We start from the raw sequence: 16,544 nt of genomic DNA, 5'->3' as shown, positions 1-16,544 counted from the left end.
TCACTAACATGATTTAGACGGTAGATGTGCTATTAGACATAAAATATAGTGTAGTGTATTATATTTGTTTATCTGATCTTCAATGTTTTAGAGCATTAGCAACACGGTCCATGCATCTAGAATACACTTGGTGGAAAAGATTGGGTGTGAGTGGAGAGAACGCTCACAAACATGATATGGAGAGAGGATGTGAGGCAATCTCCGACAAGGCAAGTATGGTCCTTGAACCTCCCAACACATATGGTGTTAATTATTTATGGTCTCCCAAGGAATATGATGTGGTAGTAAAGTGTCTCCCCGCTATCATAGGGGCGAGGGGTTCAAATTTTGCTAAGTGCACGTATAGATGATTTATAGAAGTATTTAAGAGTAGATTAGTCGTTAAAAAAAGTTAAACATTTTGGTTAAGTGTAACGTCCTAAAATTTCGATAAATAATATTTTATATATTATTTCTTAAAAACGGAAAAGTTTACTAGAGTTACTAAATAAATAATAACAATAGAAAGAAAGATAAGTAGGCTAAATAGATGGAGTTAATTATGGACTAAAAAGGAAAGATGGGCCTTAGGTCCATGGGCTTAAGGGAGTATAAATACCCCTTAAACCCTAATCCTTCCCATTTTCATCCATAATATTCATCTTATTCTCTCTCTAAGCCTAAAACCCTCACCCATCCTTTCCATTTCGGCCGCAAGCAAGAACTAGGAGCCGAGATCAAATCCAAACCTTAAATCGATCATAACAACGTTAGATCTTCAACCATACAAGCTAGACAACGAGTCCAAAATCCTATATCAAGCTAGCCGTAACCGAGAAGCATCAAAAGGTATGTTCTCTATGATTAAAGGTTACGTTTTATGATCGGTTAGCCATGAAACTTGACCCTAGAGTAGATTGGATCTAGATATCTTGTAAAAATGCAAACTTGATGATTAAAATGGATGGTATGGACTCATAGGTATAAACGGCTCAAGATGAACCCTAGATCTAGCCTAGAATGTTTTAAATTTATAAAGATCCAAACTTTATGCCTAAAACGGGATAGATCTAGAAACCATGATAGTAATTGGTGTAATCGGGTAAGAATGATGATGAATGATGATTAAAAATTCATAATATGAACCATAGAACATGTTACGGGGCTGTTAGGAATGAAAAAGGATAGAAGGATGAATTGAGCTGGGGGTTTTCGGCCAAGGAGGAGAATCCATGGTCAAACCTCGTGGTTCTCGGTCAACGCGAGAATTCGGTCAGCATGAGTTTTCGGCCTAGTAGAGTTCTCGGTCAACCATCGATTTCGGTAACCATGTGTTCTCGACCAAGAACACAGGTTCTCGGTCAGGAACGGAGTTCTCGGCCACCCATTTTGGGTTTGGGCCTGAACCCAGCTGAACCCATAAACTGTAAAGGGTTGTTGGGCCTGACTTAACTCAGCCCACCGGCTTAAGCCCCTGTGACTATTTAAAATAAATAACGAGCCCAACTTAGGAAGCCCACATTAATTAGTTAGACGGTTAATTAACAAAGATATATATATATATATATATATATATATATATATATATATATATATATATATATTATACAGTTAGCCGTGCACAGCTCAAGAAAGGGATTATGATAAACGGTGAACGTAACCGCATTCAGGTGAGTTTCTAGCCCCATTTCCTTGTTATGTTTTCGGGGACGTGTGCATACTCGATGTGATAGTTAATACACTTACCTTAACTGGTAAGTGTATGCCTTATATGGTTTAAATGTTATGTATGTATATCTTAAATGTGAATGAAAGCTTGTCGGTGCGTGAACGATCTTCGGATATTGCACGTGCCTACAAGGAAGGTATGTTTATGATAGATGAATGTGTATGATGGATATATGTACGATATATGAATATGTATGAGTGATTAAAGCAAGTATGTATGTTATGGGTATGTAAAGACGGTATGTACGAAGATGAAGAAACAGGGACCAGACCCTTATAATATCTGAGATAGACAAAGGAAAAAGGGATCAGACCCAAATAATATCTGAGATAGAAAAGGACAGTAATTTATATAGTATGAAAGTGAATTAGTAAAGTAATTATTATGTATCTTCGGATGCATGATTGAAGGTAAGTGTATGTATTGTATTATGTTTGATTAACTAGAACTCACTCAGCGTAGCTGACTTTTAGTATGTACGCAGGTGAATAGATTGAGACATGTAGCTTGAGGAGGACGCATGGCAGAGTTGGACGAAGCTGGCATCTGAAGATTTTGCTATGATGTTTTATTTTAAGTAATGTTTACAAAGACAAAAATATGGATGTTTGTAACGAATGGTTTACGTTTTTATATTCCGCGAATGTTTTTATTAACTCTGATTATTAGAACTATGTTGATGAGTAAATCCAACGCCCAAATGTGAGGCACCGGTAACGGGGCCTTACAAGTTGGTATCAGAGCAAAGTTCGAGAGATTTAAGCATCCTACATGCTTAGACTTGAACAGAGAATGAGATTAAAGTAAGAAATTAAAGAAGATGCCAGTTCAAGATAGCCATGTGTCGCTCAAGCAAGCTCAGTAAAGGTAAGATGTATGATTAAATGATGTATGTTAAATGATTAAGAAAGGATATGTGAACGATAGGGATAGGATTAGTTGATTGTTTTGATTGACTAACTGTTTAAAGTAGATCCAGCACAAATAGACTCATAAAGGGAAGTGAATAGGACACGGAAAGTAACGTGATCAGCTAATCACAGCTGGCCACTGTTATTACCTGTTAACCTTACTATCCTTGTACTAAATAGTTCCTTGAGTGATGACGTTTGTGTTTTCCCTTTTAGAATACGATGGCTGGAACGGGAGGCGATGTAGGAGCTGGAGTAATTGCGAGAACTGAGGGCCCCACTAGACGTCGTGGCAGGCCCCGTCGTGTTCAACAACCTTCGGTAGAAACAGCTTCCAACACCGAAGAAGAAGGAAGCGCAGCTGGAGGAAACCTTAACAACAATGAAGGGGTTTAGCTAGATCCCTTAATCCAAGCAACTATTGTCCAAGCAGTAGCCACTGCAGTGAAGAACATGAACTCGGAGAGGTCTGCTGGAGATCGTGAAAGAACTGCCGAAAGAGCGGAAGGAGAGGGTAGGAAAGATGATGAAGAAGAAAGAGAGGCCTCGAGTGTGGTTAAGTCTGTGAAGGCCGATGACAGAAAAAGGGGCCGAGGTGGGTGCAACTATAAGTCCTTTAAAGGAGTGACCCGCCGAAGCTGACTGGTTTGGGAGACGCAATCGCTACTCTTAAATGGATAACCGCCATGGATAAAATTATCCGCATTAGCGAGTGTCGTCCCGATCAAGCTGTCGGTTATGCCACCCAATCGTTTGAAGAAGAAGCTATGTATTGGTGGGACAGTGTGGAACAGAGGAAAACCCGGGATGAGATTAAGGCCATGAAGTGGGAGGATCTGAAGGAGTTAGTGATGAAGAAGTTCTATGCTGACGCCGAGGTTGAGAGGGCGGAGATGAAGTTTCTGAACCTGAAAGCCGGAACGATGACACATCGTGAGCATACCACCGAGTTCAACCGAATGTCTAGGTTGGTACCTGATATGGTCAACACTGAGGCTAAAAGAATCAAGTGCTATGTGAGAGGATTGCCACAAAAAGTCCGCATGCTAGTCAGGACGAGTAAACCTGCTACTTTTGACTCTGCTGTTGAGCTCGCAGAGATAATTTACGCAGACCTGGCTACGGATGATATTGTGGTAGAATAAGAGAAGAAGGATAAGAAGTGGGTCAATGTCAAACGACCCGGTACTCAGTTGTGGAACTCCAAGGATAAGAAGCAGAAAGTGTGGGAGAAGAAGTCGTGTAAGACGTGTGGTAAAATGCACGGTGGTGAGTGCAAGTGGGGTAAAGGATCTGGCGTGTGTTATAAGTGTGGTAAGACTCATGGAGGAGAGTGCAGGCTAGGGTCGAATGCCTGTTATAAGTGTGGAAAGGTGGGACATTATGCCCCAGATTATACCGCCAAGTCTGCATGTTATAAGTGTGGTAAGTCGGACCACTTTGCTAGAGAATGCACCGAGGGTGAAGCTGGAGGTAGTGGGAAGAAGGATGCCGATCAAGCTAGGCCAAGAACTAGGGCCTACATGCTGACTCAGGAACAAGCCAAGCAGATTCCAGATGTTGTCACAGGTACGTTTCTAGTAAACGGTGTATCCGCTTCAGTATTGTTTGATTCAGGTGCGAACAAAAGTTTCGTAGCTGCGCCCTTTAGTAAATTAGCTAAAATGAAATGTTGCCGAATGTCTGAAACCTTTATAGTAGAAATTGTTAGTGACACCTCGGTTAAAATAATGAAAATGGTTAAAGACTGTAATATAGAGTTAGAGGGACATGAGTTCCCTGTTACCTTGTATGTCATGACCTTAGGAGGGTTCGATGTGGTTCTGGGAATGGATTGGTTGTCTGGGTATGAAGCTCAGATAGTATGTAAGAGTAGGATAATAAGGTTAAAGTCCTTAGATGGTAGCGTGGTAACGGTTTATGGTGATAAGGAAAGTTCGGGGCTTAATGTGATTTCGATGATAAAAGCCGAGGGCTTGTTAAGGCGAGGGTGCGGTGCCTACCTGGCGTATGTTGTCAATGCTACGGCCGAGATCAAAGAAATGAAAGATGTTCCCGTTGTGCACGACTACCCAGAAGTATTCCCAGAGGATCTTCCGGGGTTGTCACCAAAGCGAGAGATAGAATTCCAGATAGATTTAGTACCAGAAGCCTAACCCGTCGCGAAAGCACCTTACCGTCTAGCACCGTCCGAGATGAAAGAATTGATGTCCCAACTGCAAGAACTCCTCGACAAGGGTTTTATTAGACCAAATGTTTCCCCGTGGGGCGCACCAGTGTTGTTCGTGAAGAAGAAGGATGGAAGTATGAGAATGTACATAGACTATCGTGAGTTGAATAAGCTCACGGTAAAGAATAGATATCCCTTGCCAAGGATTGATGATCTGTTTGACCAACTGCAAGGTTCAAGTTGGTTCTCACGAATAGATCTCAGATCAGGCTATCATCAACTAAAGGTGAAGGAGGCAGACATCCCTAAGACAGCGTTCCGAACACGGTATGGACACCACGAATTCCTCGTGATGTCATTCGGTCTAACGAATGCTCCTGCAGCATTTATGGACATGATGAATAGGGTGTGTCGACCAATGATGGATAAGTCAGTTATTGTCTTCATATCGACAATATATTGATTTATTCAAAGAGCGAGTCTGATCATGCTGAGCATCTGAAAGAGGTATTGGAGACTCTGAAGAAAGAGAAGTTGTATGCTAAGTTTTCGAAATGCGCGTTCTGGTTGCGAGAAGTGCAATTTCTAGGACACGTGATTATTCCTGAAGGGATTACCGTCGACCCAGCTAAGATTGAAGCGATAACTAATTGGAAGACTCCACAGAATCCAACTGATATACGAAGCTTCTTAGGGTTAGCTGGCTACTATAGGAGATTCATCGGAGGTTTCTCCAAGATAGCCGCACCGTTGACCGGTATGACCCGAAAGTCGGTAGTATTCAGTTGGGGAAAGTTTCAAGAAGAAGCGTTTGAAGAGTTAAAGAAGAGACTCACGCAAGCTCCAATCCTTTCTTTACCCGATGGTGACGAGGATTTAGTTGTTTGTGCTGATGCCTCGCATCAAGGGCTAGGTTGTGTGTTGATGCAGCGAGGAAAAGTAATAGCATACGCGTCCAGACAGTTGAAGGTTCACGAGAGCACTTATCCGACGCATGATTTGGAGCTAGCAGCAGTAGTGCATGCTCTCAAGATATGGATGCATTATCTGTATGGTACTAAGTGTACCATTTACACCGATCATAAGAGTCTAAAGTACTTCTTCGAGCAAAAGGAGTTGAACATGAGACAGAGGAGGTGGTTGGAGTTGATTAAGGATTACGACTGCGACATTAAATACTATCCTAGTAAAGATAATGTGGTCGTCGACGCGCTAAGTCGTAAGAATGAGGAAGTCCTCGCAACAGTGAAGTCATACCGGCTGATTATGAACTCAAGTCTTTTTGATGAGATTGTCAAAGTACAGTCAGAGGTGCTAGTAGATGAAGGGTTAGTAAAGAAAGAAAGAATTTATGGCCAGCAAGATGAGTTGGTGGAAAACACTCATGGAATTAAGACTAGGTTTGACCGTATGTGGATCCCACGCCATGGAGATCTCAAAGGTCGAATCTTAGATGAAGCTCATAAGTCAAGGTACTCGATCCATCCAGGAGCTACAGAGATGTACCAAGACTTGAAGAGGGATTACTGGTGGCCAGGAATGAAAAATGATGTGGTGGATTATGTTAGCAAGTGCTTAACTTGTTTACAAGTCAAAGCCGAACATCAAAAGCCTTATGGAAAGATGCAACCGCTAGAGATACCTGAATGGAAATGGGAACACATCACCATGGATTTCATAACTAAGCTACCTCGTACAGCTAAGCATCATGAAACCATCTGGGTGATTGTGGACCGTTTGACCAAGAGTGCTCACTTTCTGCCCATACGAGAGGCTATCTCGTCAGAAACGTTAGCAAGCTTGTTCATTAAAGAGGTTGTAACCAAGCACGGAGTGCCGTTATCAATCGTGTCTGATAGAGATACTCGGTTTACTTCGAGGTTTTGGAAGAAGTTCCATGAAGCTATGGGAACGAGATTAAACATCAGTACGGCGTATCATCCTCAAACAGACGGGCAGTCTGAAAAGATGATAAAAACCCTTGAGGATATGCTACGTGCTTGTGTTTTAGATTTCGGTGGAAGTTGGGATGATCATCTGCATCTAGCAGAGTTCTCCTATAACAACAGCTACCATTCAAGTATTGGTATGCCACCGTTTGAGATGCTTTACGGTAGGCGATGTAGAACCCCAGTATGTTGGGGAGATATTGGTTAGAAAGAAATGGGAAGCCTAGAGGTTGTTCAAGAAACGTCTTCAAATTTCGATCAGATTAAGGCCAGTCTGAAAGCTGCTCAAGACAGACAAAAGTCTTATGCGGATAAGCGACGACGACCAATTGAGTTTAACATTGGTGACAATGTGATGCTTAAAGTCTCGCCTTGGAAAGGAATTATCCGTTTTAGAAAGAGAGGGAAGTTGAGTCCGAGGTACATTGGACCGTTTAAGATTATAGATCGCATTAGTGAGGTGGCCTACAAGCTGGATTTACCTAATGAGTTGGAAGGAATTCATTCAACCTTCCATGTTTCTCACTTGAGGAAATGTCTGGCTGACGACACGTCTCACGTGCCATTATTGGACATTGAGGTTGATGAACAATTGAACTACATTGAACAACCTATAAAGATAGTTGATCGTAAGAAGAAGCAACTTCGTCACAAGGTTATACCCTTGGTGAAAGTAATATGGAAGCATGCTTCGCAAGGGATCAGATGCTACTTGGGAGGCCTAGGATGAGATGCGCAAGTTTTACCCTAATCTGTTTATGTAAAACCTCTTTAAGGAGGGAAGACTTGTAACGTCCTAAAATTTCGATAAATAATATTTTATATATTATTTCTTAAAAACGGAAAAGTTTACTAGAGTTACTAAATAAATAATAACAATAGAAAGAAAGATAAGTAGGCTAAATAGATGGAGTATTTATGGACTAAAAAGGAAAGATGGGCCTTAGGTCCATGGGCTTAAGGGAATATAAATACCCCTTAAACCCTAATCCTTTCCATTTTCATCCATAATATTCATCTTATTCTCTCTCTAAGCCTAAAACCCTCACCCATCCTTTCCATTTCGGCCGCAAGCAAGAACTAGGAGCCGAGATCAAATCCAAACCTTAAATCGATCATAACAACGTTAGATCTTCAACCATACAAGCTAGACAACGAGTCCAAGATCCTATATCAAGCTAGCCGTAACCGAGAAGCATCAAAAGGTATGTTCTCTATGATTAAAGGTTATGTTTTATGATCGATTAGCCATGAAACTTGACCCTAGAGTAGATTGGATCTAGATATCTTGTAAAAATGCAAACTTGATGATTAAAATGGATGGTATGGACTCATAGGTATAAACGGCTCAAGATGAACCCTAGATCTAGCCTAGAACGTTTTAAATTTATAAAGGTCCAAACTTTATGCCTAAAACGGGATAGATCTTGAAACCATGATAGTAATGGGTGTAATCGGGTAAGAATGATGATGAATGATGATTAAAAGTTCATAATATGAACCATAGAACATGTTACGGGGCTGTTAGGAATGAAAAAGGATAGAAGGATGAATTGAGCTGGGGGTTTTCGGCCAAGGAGGAGAATCCATGGTCAAACCTCGTGGTTCTCGGTCAACGTGAGAATTCGGTCAGCATGAGTTTTCGGCCTAGTAGAGTTCTCGGTCAACCATCGATTTCGGTAACCATGTGTTCTCGGCCAAGAACACAGGTTCTCGGTCAGGAACGGAGTTCTCGGCCAACTCGCTGGTTCTCTATTGGGAGTTCTCGGCCACCCATTTTGGGTTTGGGCCTAAACCCAACTGAACCCATAAACTGTAAAGGGTTGTTGGGCCTGACTTAACTCAGCCCACCGGCTTAAGCCCCTGTGACTATTTAAAATAAATAACGAGCCCAACTTAGGAAGCCCACATTAATTAGTTAGACGGTTAATTAACAAAGATATATATATATATATTATACAGTTAGCCGTGCACAGCTCAAGAAAGGGATTACGATAAACAGTGAACGTAACCGCATTCAGGTGAGTTTCTAGCCCCATTTCCTTGTTATGTTTTCGGGGCTGTGTGCATACTCGATGTGATAGTTAATACACTTACCTTAACTGGTAAGTGTATGCCTTATATGGTTTAAATGTTATGTATGTATATCTTAAATGTGAATGAAAGCTTGTCGGTGCGTGAACGATCTTCGGATATTGCACGTGCCTACAATGAAGGTATGTTTATGATAGATGAATGTGTATGATGGATATATGTACGATATATGAATATGTATGAGTGATTAAAGCAAGTATGTATGTTATGGGTATGTAAAGACGGTATGTACGAAGATGAAGAAAGAGGGACCAGACCCTTATAATATCTGAGATAGAGAATGAGGGACCAGACCCTTTACAATATCTGAGATAGAAGGGACCAGACCCTAATAATATCTGAGATAGACAAGAAAGGGACCAGACCCTAAATAATATCTGAGATAGACAAAGGAAAAAGGGACCAGACCCAAATAATATCCGAGATAGAAAAGGACAGTAATTTATATAGTATGAAAGTAAATTAGTAAAGTAATTATTATGTATCTTCGGTGCATGATTGAAGGTAAGTGTATGTATTGTATTATGTTTGATTAACTAGAACTCACTCAGCGTAGCTGACTTTTAGTATGTACGCAGGTGAATAGATTGAGGCATGTAGCTTGAGGAGGACGCATGGCAGAGTTGGACGAAGTTGGCATCTGAAGATTTTGCTATGATGTTTTATTTTAAGTAATGTTTTCAAAGACAAAAATATGGATGTTTGTAACGAATGGTTTACGTTTTTATATTCCGCGAATGTTTTTATTAACTTTGATTATTAGAATTATGTTGATGAGTAAATCCAACGCCCAAATGTGAGGCACCGGTAACAGGGCCTTACATCAAGTGTAAGCATAACTCCACAACTAACATTCTTGGTAGTTCCAAAAGGTCAAGTCATTAACAACTTGTGGAATGGCATTTAGGCATGTAAATCTTGGGTTGGTCGTTGCGTACGATGCCCCTAGCGCCTTCATGGTATTGGTCCAATGCGGCGTCATTATACCCAAACATTGCGTTGGTGCGGTGTTTTCAAGCAGTATCCGGGTGGCGTTATGGTTAGCGGCATTAGATTAAAGTGGAAGGATTGATTGTGTGGCATTTACAATGGGTGGCTCACCACAATTAAAGTGGAAGGATTGATTGTGTGGCATTTACAATGGGTGGCTGACGTGGTGAGGGTATAACCCCCTCATCATCATACACAACCACCAGCCTTAATGTAACATGATTGATTACCTTAGATTCAACAGTCACTTTTTATAACTTTTTAGTTTTAGACTAATAAAAACATGTACAAGCAATACAAATATTATTTTGATAATACATCTAACTTAAGCTGAAGGCCTTTGTCAGTAAACCAATGAAACATTTTGTATGTAAAATATGTTAAGCATCTAATTTTATGACACATATTTTAGCTCATGTTACCTAAAAAATGTTTTTACTTTCAAGTTAGAAAAAAGAAAAAATATTTCTATTTATAATTATTGAGCTTTTATTTTGCAAAATAGAAGTCCTTAAAATGGAAGAAATCATGTTATCCATTCTAATCCATGCTACATACAAATAATTCCCCTCTTGGACCATTGAATTGCAAAATCTCCAAGTACAAAATCATTATTCAAACCGAACACCCCAATCCGCCGACAAAAATTCTGCATCGTTCTTTTTGTTACTGAACCCGAATTAATGGGCATGCTCGTATTAAACACGTATTAATACCGAAAACAAGAAAAATAAAAAAAAACAACTGAAAACATATCTTGAAGTTAATCAGAAAGCCCATGATGCAGATCTTTTCATTTGAGGCTTCATTTGTTTATCTTCCTCAAGTGAGATCATACCCAAATGAGATGGATCTTCAAGCATCATTTTAGCCACCAAGTAACCGGCTATGGACCATGTCTGGTTCTTACGAGCCTGCTTACCTATGAACCGCCCGAGCTTACCGTCATAATATTCAGGCCACCCGTCCATCAGTAATCGGCTTTCGGCTAACTCAATGGCTCGTTTTGCGATCTGGGGTCTTCCTGCCTTGATGCACGCGGCCGTGAGAAGCCATATGAGAACTGCAAAAGCAACAGTCAAAACCCAAAAAAATGCCAGATATAACTATAGTTTTAAATACATATTAAAAAATTAATTTTGTATATAAATAAATAAATAAAATATATAAACGAGTTGATCTCGAGGTTGAGCTTAGACAGAGAACTCGAAAACAAGCCGAGCTTGAGCTATTGTAATTGAAACGAGTTGACTCGATCTCAGATTATGGGTTAGAAGGTCGAACTTAACTAAAAAAAATTTAGACGAACCTAAAAATCATGACAAACACATGAACCCAAACCCGAACCCGACACAAACACGATTAGTTTAACACTTTAACCCAAACACAATTATTTTGTTTTTTGTACATTTAATAAAAGGTGTATAAAACAATTACATAAAGAAAAACTAAAATATTATTACTCGTCTCTTTTATCTTTCAAATTTTGGCATAAAAATATCCCACCAATTTAAGCTACGGCATAAAAAATACTTTTGTTTTAAATTTGTAAAAAATAAACTGGTCAACCCAAGAATCACAACAACCCATTTAGCTTAAACATGTTCCCGGGTTTGACTAGAAGCTAAACCGAGCCCAGTTATAGTAGTTTAGACTTAGACTACAAACGAACCCACAAACATCGCATTAGGTTCACATCCTGTTTTCAGAAATTTATAGCCCTAGGTGGAAAATGTGGAAACTTTTCCTAGACCATTAAGTTCAAAAAAATGAAATTACGATTGAAACAAAATTAATAACTAATAATCAAGTCATCTATAAAAGAAAAGTTAAATATATATAGGAGAGCTTTCACCTGGCCAAGATCCACCATTATGATAACTCCAGCTCGTATTTTTCGGATCACAACCCGTAACAATTCTCCACTCATGGGTTTCCATAGCCGGATAAGAAATCTTCAAAGGCATTTCACCAACAAGTTCTTGCCAACGCGATTCAATAAGATCCATTATAGCAGCACTCTGCTCGGGTGTCGCTAAAGCCGACAATATAGCCACACAATTTCCCAAACAAAACCACCTGAAATCCATCTTTGCGGGACTCACGTTCCCGATAAAGTAACCGCCTCGGGTCGGCATAAAATCAAAAACCCATTCGGGAAGTGAGTCGGGAATCACATTGAACTTGTTGACAGCTGTATGCGAGTACTCTTCGGTTTTGTAACGGTATATGTCGTTTAGTTGCTTAATGTCGAGCCAAAAGTAGCTTCGCATGTGAAAGCTTAGAGCGTGGAGGCGTTTGACTATTCGGTCAAGGCACTCGTTACCCTCGGCGTCACGCTTTAGAAGAACCGATGCACATCTTAGAGCCATGAAGAACAATGCTTGTATCTCAATCGGGTACCCGTATACCCCCTGAAGTAAAAGTCAAAATTGGAAAAATATAACTTCTAAATTATGTTTAACTGTCTGTAAACCTTTTCAAAAAGTTTGGATAAAAAAAAAGTTTTGGGTCAACTCAACTCGTACAAAAAAGTCGGGTGGTAATGTTCAAAACGACACAAAAATAATCATGTTTTGAGTTGCCATATTTGACCTGTTTTATTAGACAGGTCGTGTTCGGTTTGACCACTTTAGCCCGCTTAGTTAAGCATGTTGATCTGCCAACCTATGTGGCTAAACAGATCGATCCACTACCCCGTTTATTAAACGAATCCGTGTTTGGGTTACACGATTTTAAGTGTGTACGGGTTAGGGTTGATGTTTTTGACAAAAATAAAAATATGGGTCGTGTTTGGGTTGAACAATCCAACCAGCCAACTCGTCACGATTACAATTACAGTCAACAAGATTGATAAAAGACGATAACTTTTGACTTTAATAAACACGAAAGAACAAGATTCATTAAAGATACTAACCATTCTCCGATCAATCATACAACACCCGTCAGCACAAAGCAATGTCGGGAATGTATCAAACCCTTCAGACAGACACAAAGTCATAATAAGTCGAATACCCCTTTGAATTTCGGGCATCTCAGCCAAAGTAGAATCACCGGTTGACTTTGTATATGCCCGAAGCAAAATTATCCACCAAAAGCCCGAATCAACAGGCGCCACTCGACCAATGGCACTTTCACCATAATCAGCCAATATGGTCTCCGTGTTTCTAACCGGATCGTGAAGCACTTTAAAACTTGCAGGCATCACCCCCTCTCCTAACTTAAAATTGTCCACCTTCTTCTCTCGGGATTGGAGGAAAACGGTTTTTAAAAGAAAATTCTTTACTATTTCGGGCTCTCCGTTCATCAAGAAGGCCAATGCACTTGGGACAAAGTCTCTTACAAAAACCTGTAGAATGTGGAGATGATTTAGAGGGTCAAAACGGGTCAGCTGGTCAACATGGGTGGTTTTTATGAGCGGGTCAAAACAGGCCGGGCGAAGCCACCAACTTGTATTCATTTTTTTTTGTAAACAATACAATCTTTTTTAACTAAAACAATTTAGAATGTTATAAGCATTTGCATACAAGTTAAGACTAACTTTAACCCACCATTTAATTTGCCGGGCGGTCATCATGGGAAGTTTTTGAGAGGGCCAAGACGGATCGGGCCAAACCACCAACTTTTTGTAGTCCATTTTTATTCAGTTTTTTTTTATTAAAGAAACACTGTAATCTCTTTTTAAGGATACAATTTAGGGCATATATGCATTTGCATAAAGTTAGACTAATTTTGGCCCGCTTCATTTTTATCTACTTTTTTTAATGTTTTACATGTTATTAAACAAAACACAACCCGAATTAAACAGTTTTTTTTAACAGCAAAAAGAAATTTAAAAAAGAAAACATAACCAAACGAGCAGGGTCAATATGGGTAATTTTTAAGAGCGGATCAAACGGGTCGGGCCAAACTAATAAATTTTTTTGTCTATTTCTATAAAAAAAACAATGTAATTCCTATTAAATAAAATAATTTAGGATGTCATAAGCAATTGCATACAAGTTAGACTAATCTTGACATGTTTTATCTTTTATCTACGTTTTTATATTTTACCATATCAAACAAAATGCAAGCCGAATCGACCATTAAATGTGAGCAACATGCAACTCAATATTATGCAAATAGTAGATATTATCAAATGGTGGACAAGTTAAATTAACTTTTACCCGTTTTAACTTGTTTGACTCGTTTTATCCAACAAAGTACAACCCAAATTGACCAATTTAGAGTCTTTTCAAAAGATGTTAAACCGACTTCACCTGATCATAGTTTAGATCCTCTGAAGAATTATCAAGTGCAGCAATAGTCCCGACAGGTTGACCACGAAAGTTGACCAATGACCGTCTCAACGCCTCCCAAGCTTCTCCTACAATCGGATGAGGCTCAAAATAACCGCTTCTTGGAGTTCCCGTCCATCTTCCCGGGGAATAAACGCCATCAAGATTATCAAAACCACCACGCGATGAATTATCACTTTGTCTATAAAAATTATTCCGTGGTGGTGACATGGTTATTGACATTTCACTAAACGATCTCTCATCGAACGACCTTTTCCTCTCTATGTTAAGTGGTCTCGGTTTTTCAAGTAATCTTGAAAGATCCGAGTCGTCGATTTCAAACAAAGTTGTGCTTCCTTCTTCCTCTTTTGACTTCACGGAACCGTTTGATGGCCCATCTACTGTTGAGGGAGCCATTCCTTATAAGTGTTTTAAAAGAATATCTGCAGTTTTCAAAAAAACATTCTGAAACATGTAAACAACAAAAACAAAACATGTAAACGATGTTTAAGTTAAAAAAAAGGTTTTTGGAACCCAGGGGGACGGGGGTAGGCTTGTAAACAAACCGAATGAACACAAACGGGGGGCATGTTTGTGTTCGTTCGTTTAACTTTAACCAAACAAACGATCAAATACGGACATTTAAACGAACGGGGCTTTTCTGCTCGTTTTCATTCATTAAGAAAATGAATGTTTTCATGCCCTTTCGTTAACTGTTAAACAAGCGGTTCACGTACATAAATGAACATTAACAAAGGAATATAACTGAACATAGATGAATCATGAATGAATATAAACAAACATAACTAAGCAAACACCAATTAAAATTAGACAAGATTATCAATTTGTAAAACAGTCAAACCAAAAGTCAACCCCCGTGCACCAAGACTCCTTTTCTGTAAAAGGATGTGAAACTTAAACTAAATATTGTTATTTGAGGCTGCAATAATCAGCTTTGAGCATTTGGATAAGCTGATAATGATTCTAACTAAACTTTTTAATCATTTAGGTTCCAAATAATCAGTTTACGATAATCGTCTTTATATTACGAGAAATGTAAAATCACTTATGAATCCTTAGATTTATGGGAATGATTCTAATCTTAATTGATCACTTATCCCATTAACCACCCATTTAATCATATATGGATAAACAGTTAATTAATTATGTTAAAAAGGTTGGATCTTTATTCCTAAAGCAACATAATTTATGAAACAAAAAGTCAAACAAGCAAATCTTTGAATTCAGATCTGGTCAAACATAAAAATCAAGCTAAACAACTAAAGCAATTCACTTTAAATGCACATCTTCCCTACAAATGAACACTTTTCACATTGGATCAAACAAACAACAAATACCCAAATCAAGAAACCAAACATCCCAAATATGTTAATTACAGAAACCCAGAACTAACATACATAATAATGCAAGAAACCCTATAAAAGATTGAATCTTGAACAAAACCCATGTCTTAAGTTATTCGAAATGAGGGTTGAAATGAAGAATCGAACCTGGAAAGTTGAAATCGATGAAACCTAGAAAAGAGGCATGGAAGACATCATCACCAAACTTAACAAATTGGCATCATATTCATAATAATAATATTAATAATAATAACAAGAGTATACTTTATGATTCACAATGAAACAAGGTGACCCTTTACTCCACAGGCCTATATTTATAGGTCCTTAAACTAGATAGTTGTGTAATAAACCTTAATCTTTTGCTACTTTTGCAGTTTCAGCCCTCACATGTGTTTTGTGCTTGTAGTTTGTCTAGGTTTTTTTAGAACCGCCAATTTATTTAACTGTTGTCGTTTTTGGAATTTGAACTTAAGATCTTATCTCTCTTAAACTCATATGTTTAAAGGTTTTATTTTTGTTAATGAACCACCAGTTAGTCTTGGTTTTAGTTTGCTCAAAATTATTAAGAATAAAATATAGTTTTAGGAAAATAATGACATTGTATTATGATTGCTAATTGCTATTAAGTATAAAGACCTATTGTATTATGATTGCAAATTGCTATTACTATTTAGTATAAAGATTGGTAATGGATAGTGATTAGATGAATAATTGGATGTAACGTGAAATTTTGAAACATTCAGAACGATAGTACGAGAGGATTTATGGCTAGCTATAAAAAAAATTACAGGTTTGAGACGTGAATGATTATAGATGATGACTATCCAATTACATGAAATTGATCTTAGACTCGTATATTTGTAATTAAACTAAATACATTAAAATACCATACAATCTTTAAAATATTATGAATAGTATTTTTAAAGTTGCTAGAAACTTTAAATTAATATATATATATATATACAGGGAGAGGATCATGAGAGAACTCCTTTTTATGAAGAGAACTAGAGAATTAATAATGAAATATTTTTAATTTAATTAAAAAAAATATTTTTAAAATTTTTTTTCTTTCATCCTTCTT

General features: G+C 38.4%; 1 protein-coding gene across 1 annotated transcript; it reads right to left on the bottom strand.

The window, feature by feature from the left end:
• Window positions 1-10,377: 10,377 nt before the first annotated feature.
• LOC143626723 (putative alkaline/neutral invertase D) lies at window positions 10,378-15,771 on the bottom strand. The gene is made up of 5 exons (XM_077096714.1): window positions 15,611-15,771; window positions 14,082-14,542; window positions 12,740-13,171; window positions 11,678-12,236; window positions 10,378-10,885 (listed from the first exon to the last, which is right to left on the bottom strand). The coding sequence occupies exons 2-5, from the start codon at window positions 14,514-14,516 to the stop codon at window positions 10,590-10,592; spliced, it is 1,722 nt and encodes a 573-aa protein (XP_076952829.1). The 5' UTR covers window positions 14,517-14,542; window positions 15,611-15,771; the 3' UTR covers window positions 10,378-10,589.
• Between the last annotated feature and the right edge of the window lie 773 nt (window positions 15,772-16,544).

This window comes from Bidens hawaiensis, unplaced genomic scaffold (assembly GCF_021521415.1).
Source record: "Bidens hawaiensis isolate Kalapana, Puna unplaced genomic scaffold, B.hawaiensis_p1.1 tig00004478_1, whole genome shotgun sequence".
Taxonomy (NCBI): Eukaryota; Viridiplantae; Streptophyta; class Magnoliopsida; order Asterales; family Asteraceae; genus Bidens; species Bidens hawaiensis.
Note: the sequence above shows the minus strand (reverse complement) of the source record. Positions and strands in the feature narration are given on the sequence as shown.